Genomic DNA, 8,234 nt, shown 5'->3' on the forward strand with positions numbered 1-8,234 from the left:
GTAGAATTAAAAAAAAACAAAAATTATAGATATTCTAGAACATGAAGACTATAATCATAATAAAAAAAATGAAGAGACTAAAATTACTGATGAAGAATTAAAAATAATTCAAAACTACAATTTAACTCATACCATGTGTTATAATAAAGTACAAAAGAAACCAAAATTCATCTCAAAAGAAGGAAGGCACATAACCTACAACAAAAATCCTTTGAGTAGTAATAAATATTAAGAAGAAGCAAACTAAGGTGTAAAAATTGGGTTGGCCCAACTTTCTTATGGACCACAACTTTGTTGTTTATATTTGGTCATTGATTGAACCAATTAATCCATTTCCCCCTAAATTTATACCATTCTTACAATATGATTTTAAAATATCAAACAAACAACTTCTACCGAATAATTTATATGACTTATTCACTGGTCCAAGTGATCCTAATCATTCTCATGGAACTGTTCTTTTTCTCATTGCTGAAACTTCATTCATTCCCCACCACAGGGTGTGGATGTGCTGCACTTGTTTATAATTTTTTGCCACCATTATGAGTCTAACACAGTTATGTTCCAGCACATAGAAAACAAGCCAAAAACTTCGAGAAATTGGTTTATATAAAGATGAAAGTGAAATTGGTATTAACCAGTTTGAGATACACAAGATGTTGAGCAGACTAAAGTGATTGAAAAGAAGTCAAAAATCACAGCTTTTGTCAAACTTCTGCGAGTTCTCACCACTCTGTTTTCCGATAGCTTTCAGAAGCGCTTCAGTGACATCCCTCAAATCAAGGGTCTGGTCCTCAGCCACAACAATGGCTTCCAAAGAAAAATCCTTTTCGCATGAAACTTTGGCTTGTTGAACATTCAGACACATCTCATCAAATGCCTCTAAAATAGTCACTAGCTTGTTACTACCTTTCTCACAGGTGACCTTCACCATAAAAGTTCCTGCCCTTACCTTCTCTATTTTCACATCCTGCCACATATTTTTCCAACATTAAACATAGAAACAACATTCGTGTATATCTAACATGTTTTTATGATTGGTGGTTTCACTTTTGTACACAAACCTTGTTTTTGTAACGAGGAAAAGGTTGAGAGAATAAACCTACCTTGTTCTCTTTGACATGGTTCAATAGGTTAACGTGCTCTCCTCTTGCGGCTAGTAGGTTTTCATAATGTCGTTTGACAGTTTCCAAGGCGAGCTTTAGCTTGTACAAGCGCAGAATGGTGGTATTGGAAATGGAGGTTCTCTTGGCCTACGAAACAAAACAAAACAGAAACAACTTCAGTGTGTATGAAGAAAGAAAGTTAGTTCAGTTTTGAAATCATGCGAAAGAAATTGAGAAAGAGAGGTTGTAATAGTTTGTGTTAGATTGCCTTACAGAGTTTGAGTTGGTAAGGACTCGCAGAATATGAAGTTTTCTGCGCAGTGATATCCTTTTCTGCACTCTGCAAGCCATCTTCTGTGTTTATCAGTCTTCTCTATCTCTGTGGTGAATGTTAAATTGAGAGCACTTAATAACTCTTGCTGGGTATTTATAGCTGGTGATTGGAGTGATGTTTCTTGGATTCTTGCCGTTTGAAATTGATAAAAATCGTCCATTGCTACCATGTGTTTCTCTGTATGAAAGTAAAATAAAAAAAATAAAAAAATAAAAAACATGAGATAAAGAGTTAAAGACTATCTGACACCACCATACCTATTACACATATAGAGAGACACGGGGAAAAGAGGAAAAACAAAGGCACTGACTAGACTGTGAAATGTGAAATGATAAGAAAATGAATAGCGACAAAGAGACATAAGGTTGGTGCAAAAACCAAAACTTGTCATCGATAAAATTTATTTGAACAAAATGATTTTTAGTTACCAGGCTTGATTGAAAGGGTATTTTACATTTATTCTCTTTAAAATGATGGATTTATCATTGGCACAGACATAGATTTATCATTTAATACTATTCATGTCATTTCCATCTTATCTTTAAAATTATCATTAATCATGGGTAATTTGTACAATATTTTGTTTAATTTATAAGATACTTTGTGAGATGAATCCATTAATTAGTGATGAAAGTATTATTATTTTGAAGAGGAAAATGAGGCGCAGTGGAAGAGGTACATTGTAAATGAAAAAAGGTGTTCGAAGTACAGAGTTGAAGTAATTTCTCATTTCTCAATGTGGTTGGTGAAAGGGATGTGTAGGAAGCAGAGAAAGTGAAGAGGGAGCATGAAAAGGTGGATGATATAGTTGTGATATTGAGTAAGAGAGTGTTAAAAATTGCATGAAGCAATCCAATGGACAATAAGAGAGGATGGTCATTCTCAGTCAGAAATAATGCATATATGAGTTCAGTCACTGCCAATGAGACATAAGCATACATGCATGCATATCAGTCATTCATCTTCACGGGCCTCTCTGTGCTTTTAGCCTTTGCCTTTGTCTCTCTCTCTCTCTCTCTCTGTGCCAAACCTTCACTAGCTAGTGGCCACTCTTGTATCACATGTACTGACACACTTTCTGTTTTATTCTTTATATCCTTCCCTTTCTCCACTTCAGATTCGCTGTCTTCGTTTCTACCTACTTCAATTAATTCATAAAGTATAAATTAGGTACTCCAACCCATATGTTAAACTTGAATGGATAATGGAAGAAGGAGTTTAAAGAATTTACAAATGGTGGTTTAGTAGGTTATATTATTATAAAGCAAGTTGAAGGAAACCAAGCATTTGGCATAAACTGTGGATTGGGTGGTCATTCTCTAAAGGTAGAAATGACAAACAGAAAGGAGTTGTCGAGTAGTGAATCATCTCGTTGTTGCAGAGTGAAGCACTAGCAATAGAAGGCAAAAAGAAGGTTTGGATTTTAGTAGTTGCATGCCTCCTTAAATTGCTCTTATTAGCCTTGTTTTGTTGTACGCACTAACATCTCTTTTTGAAGACTATAAGCTACGTGTGAGAGAGGACTACTTTATTGTCTCCTCATTCTTTCATGCACCAATCATAAAAAGTTCATCTTTCCATCGCTTTTGCTTGTCTCTTTCTGCTTGACATGTCTCTCTCTCAATGGGAAAAAAGAAGCTACATTTGTATCTATTCATTGGCTTCTTGCTAAAAGCTCTATGCTTTTCATCTCCTTATATCCTTCACGGAATCTACACTCACATGCTCTCAATAAGGAAGCAATATTTTCTATACCACCCACAACATTCTAGGCTCTGCTTTCACCTTCCACACAACCCAGTACTTTCTTAAGTTCATTGTGCAATCGATCGAAAGTTGATGGTTCCGACTCCAATAATTTTACAAGATGCATTATTTTTAAGGAGAGTTAAACCTCCATCAACTATTTTAACCATAAATGAATAAATGATTTGGTGTCTCATGGAATGGACATTCCAAATCTGATATCCATTTACAATCATCAACACTACTAAAGAACTTCTAATGATTCGTAATCATCTTCTACCAAATCTATTTTAACATGATTAGACAGTCTATTTGGTATATATATGACTTAACAATAGAGAAACTCCTGAGCTAAGACATAACACAGGGTGCAATATAAATCTTAGGAGATGCCAACTTCTATTTACCACAAACAAAACTCATGCATGTACAATTAGTCTAATAAACAACTTCTAAAAAAATTACAATTTCACTTGAATCATGTCTATAGAACCAAAAAAATGGCAAGTTGCAAAACATTAAGTCAGAAGCAAGGAGCAGGTAGTTTCTTTCGGCACCTCCATGACCTTTTTTCCTGCATTCTCATAAGTTTTTTTTGTTGTTATTTTACCGTTTTGGCCTGTGCAATTTAAAGTTAGTTTTTGAATTCTGAATTCTCTAATTTGAAAGTTTTCTGAATTGTATAATACAATACAAAAGTAAAAACTAATTTTCAAATTACACAATAAAGTCGTTATTGACTTTCGAATTACACAATTAAAAAAATAACTTTCGATAAAAAAAAAGCAAATGAGAAAAAAAAATTATGTGTGCAGAAAGAAAATTATAAAATTAGACACTGAAGCAAACTAATCATATAGCCTATCATATAAAACAGATACGACATGGCGACACATCCACCAATACTCTAATTCAGGTTCATACATACACTCACGGATCATATTAAAAATATAAAACTATTATAAAACAAAGTTAATAATAGAAAAAAGAATAAAAAGAAAGAATAAAGTATCAAATACTAGTTTTATCTGTATAAATGTTAAGGGAAAAAAATCAGCATTTTTATATTTTGGAGTCTCTTTAAAGTGAAAATTGTAAAAATAGGTATGTTAATTTTTTTTTTTTAAATACGGACAAGTCATCATATGAGAAGACAACATCACTAGGAAAGTAGTCTTCTCTTCAGCCGGTTTCCTTTTTCTTTTCTCCAAAAACAAAATCGTCTTGACAGATACAGGTTTCTTTTAGAATAAAAGGTTAAATTATTTCAGAGCTCCTCATTTTTGTAGCGAAATCTCAAGTAGGTCCCCCCATTTTTATTTGACTCAATTGAGTCCCTATTTTTGAAAATTCGTTGCAATCAGTTCCTTTCCGTTAGTTGTCCAGTAACGGTGCTACTTATGTGACACGTATCAGCACGTGGTTTTTTTGACTTTTTTTAATTTTTAATTTTATTTTAAAAAAAATTAAAATTGCCACGTGTCAATCTGACATTGTGCCACGTGGCATAGACAGTGTGATGTGGTAGTGACAGTGCCACGTGTCACTATTGGATGTCAAAAGTCTCAATGTAGTCCCTGTATTTGTTTATTTGTCTCAATTTGGTCCCTATTTTTTTAAAACTAAATCAATTTCATCCCTATATCAAATTTAATTTTTATATAAATTTACAATGGTATTTTTATTACAATTGATATTTTTAACAAAATTAAGTTTATTTATGTATATTTTGCATTGAACTTTATTTAAATATTGTTTCAAATATTTGTATATCAATAATTTTATACTTCTAATACTGACAAATGTTAGAATTGTTATAATTTTTTTTAAAAATTTTATATTTGAATTTATAAATTTTTTATTTTTAAAACAACTCTAACATTTATCTATAAATTATGGATATAAAAATATTTAAATTTAAATTTATATAAAATTTAAATTTGATACGGGATGAAATTGATTTAGTTTTAAAAAAATAGGGACCAAATTGAGACAAAATAACAAATGTAGGGACTACATTGAGACTTTTGACATCCAATAGTGACACGTGGCATTGTGACTACCACATCACACTGTCTTTGCCACATGGCACAATGTCAGTTTGACACGTGGCAATTTCAATTTTTTTTTTAAAATTATAAAAAAAATTTAAAAAAATTTAAAAACAATTTAAAAAAATCAAAAAAACCACGTGCTGACACGTGGCACATAATTAGCACCGTTACTGGACAACTAACGGAAAGGAACCGATTGCAACGAATTTTCAAAAATAGAGACTCAATTGAATCAAATAAAAATGGGGGGACCTACTTGAGATTTCACTACAAAAATGGGGACCTCTGGAATGATTTAACCTAAATAAAAAAGTGAGTTGTCATGTACTTGGCGACTTCACTTTTCACTTTTTTTTTCTCAAAAGTTGCAGTTTTGAAACCTTACAGTTTTTTTTTTGACAGCACAAAAATAAATTTTGCATAAGGTTAGCTTTCCTATTTCCGATAAAATAATGTCCTTTATCTTCTTTCGATCAATAAGAAACTTGAAGAAGGATAAACAACAAAGAAGAACCTTAGTTATACTGCAAAAAGTAAACCAAAGCACCATCATTTTATGAAAGAATCAAGTATTTCAGTGCACGTGGGACGTGAGACGTGCTACATGGACGAAGGTGAGACGTGGCATGATATGTGGAGCATGAAACGTGCGACATAAGACGTGAGATGTGAGACTTAGGACGTGGGATGTGAGACGTAGTACGTTGGACGTGAGAGGATGTGGAAAGTGAGACGTGAGACGACGTGGGACGTGAGACATAAGACGTGGAGACGTCGGACTTGGGACGTGAGACGTGTGACGTGGTACGTGGGACGTGCGACGTGAAACGTGGAACGTGCAACGTGAGACGTGAGACAAGAGACGTGAGATGTGAGACAAGAGACGTGAGATGTGAGACAAGAGACGTGGGACGTGAGACATAAGACGTGCGACATTAAACGACGTAGGACGTGCAACATTAGACGACGTGGGACGTGGGACGTGGGACGTGGGACGTGGGACGTGGGACGTGGGACGTGGGACGTGGGACGTGGGACGTGGGACGTGGGACGTGAGACGTGAGATGTGAGACGTGAGATGTGAGACGTGAGACGTGAGACTTGTGATGTGAAACGTGAAACGTGAGATCTGAGACCTGAGACCTGAGACCTGAAACCTGAAACCTGAAACCTGAGACATGAGACGTGAGACGTGGAATGTAGGACGTGACACGTGGGACGTAGGACATGAGACGAGGAACCTGAAACCTGATACGTAAGACGTGAAATATGGGACGTGAGACGTGGGACGAGGGACGTGGAACGTGCGACGTGAGACTAGAGACATAGACATGACACGTGAGACGTGACACGTGGAATATGGGACGTGAGATGTGAGACGTGAGACGTGGGACGCGGGACGTGAGAGACGTGAGAGATGTAGGACGTGGGACGTGAAACGCGGAACATGGAAGGTGAGACGTGACGTGATACGTGGGACGCGAAATGTGCGACATGAGACGTGAGACGTATGACGTGAGACGTAGGACCTTGGACGTAAGACGTGGGACATGAGACCTGAAACGTGAGACGTAAGACGTGACACGAGAGATGTGAGACAAGAGACGTGAGACGTGAGACCTGACGTGAGATGTGAGACCTAAGACGTGAGAAGTAAGACGTAAGACGTGAGACGTGAGACGTGAGACGTGGGACGTGACACATGGAACGTGAGACGTGGGACGTGAGACGTGAAACGTGAGATGTGAGGCGTAAGATATAAGACGTGGAATATGGGACGTGAGACGTGGGACGATGGACGTTTGACGTGAGACGAGAGATGTGAGACCAGAGACATGAGACGTGAGACGTGAGACGTGACACGTGGGACGTGAGACGTGGAACGTGGGACGTGGGACGTGGGACGTGAGACGTGAGACGTGAGACATTGGATGTGGGACGTGGGACGTGGGACGTGAGAGACGTGAGACGTGAGGGACGTGAGACGTGGGACGTGGAACGTGAGAGACGTGCGATGTGCGATGGGAAACGTGAAACGTTAGACGTTAAACGTGAGACGTGCGACGTGAAACGTGAGACGTTTGTAAGCACTAAACCTTAATATTTATATTCATAAACTTTAAAGCTTACAATTTAATTAAAAATTTTAGAACTTTAATAAAAGAATTGTTAATGTATCTATAAATTTGTACTAACAAATTTAAATTATACTCTTGTAAAAAAATGTATTAATAAAAATATATTAAATACATATAAAATTGAAAGGATAAAAATATGAGGGTAAAAGTAATAATTAATGTTTATTTAACACATAAAAATAAAAATTATGAGCATAACAACAATAATTTATATTTATTGAACTCTTAAATGAGCAAAAGGAAATAGAGAATGATCTGAAAAGTTAAACTAAGGATGGGCAAAAAATCTAATTTTCATGATCCAATCCATTTTTGCTATGATCCAATCCATTTAATATTCATTTTATTAAAAATGCAATCCATTTTATTGGATTTGGATATCAATCTGATCTACATTTTATATATTTTATAGATTGTATATCCATACTCTAAATCTAGATTTTCAAAATGTATAATCCAAAATATTCAATCCAAATTTTCAGATTATATTTTTGGTTAGGTTAGGTTAAAGGTTGAGACGGACTAGCCCAAATTTAGTCGTATTTGATTGAGTTGGCGTGACCCTATACAAAATTTGGTTGAATTAGGCCAAATTCCATCAAGTCGGTCCCAATCGAAATTTGGCCCAACTGGTCCTGGACAAAAATTGGAAGTATTTGGTTGAGTTCACCCCGACCTAAATTTGACTGCATTGGGCTGAGTCGACCTAGACAAAATTTGACCGTATTCGGCCGAGACAACCACAACCAAAATTTGGTTGTATTTAGCCTAGTTGGCTCCGGTTAAAATTCGGTCGAATTCAATCAAATTGGCCCCAATTGAGATTTGGCTGAGTCGGCCCTGGCCCAAATTTGGT

The 8,234-nt window shown here is 35.9% G+C and overlaps 1 protein-coding gene across 1 annotated transcript; it reads right to left on the reverse strand.

Annotated features, from left to right (window-relative positions):
- Nucleotides 1-442: 442 nt before the first annotated feature.
- LOC114179201 lies at nucleotides 443-1,533 on the reverse strand. Its single transcript, XM_028065450.1, has 3 exons — nucleotides 1,380-1,533; nucleotides 1,107-1,253; nucleotides 443-970 (listed from the first exon to the last, which is right to left on the reverse strand). Exons 1-3 carry the CDS (start codon nucleotides 1,455-1,457, stop codon nucleotides 689-691), a joined length of 507 nt encoding a protein of 168 aa, XP_027921251.1. The 5' UTR covers nucleotides 1,458-1,533; the 3' UTR covers nucleotides 443-688.
- Nucleotides 1,534-8,234: the final 6,701 nt, after the last annotated feature.

This window comes from Vigna unguiculata, chromosome 3 (assembly GCF_004118075.2).
Source record: "Vigna unguiculata cultivar IT97K-499-35 chromosome 3, ASM411807v1, whole genome shotgun sequence".
Lineage (NCBI taxonomy): Eukaryota > Viridiplantae > Streptophyta > Magnoliopsida > Fabales > Fabaceae > Vigna > Vigna unguiculata.

Bases quoted from the DNA above. Each gene is read 5' to 3' on its own strand.
- LOC114179201 (XM_028065450.1), bottom strand. From the start codon at position 1,457: ATGGCTTGCAGAGTGCAGAAAAGGATATCACTGCGCAGAAAACTTCAT. The intron at 1,254-1,379 runs GTAAGGCAATCT...TTTGTTTCGTAG, and splicing joins TCCTTACCAACTCAAACTCT to GCCAAGAGAACCTCCATTTC. The intron at 971-1,106 runs GTAGGTTTATTC...AATATGTGGCAG, and splicing joins ACCATGTCAAAGAGAACAAG to GATGTGAAAATAGAGAAGGT.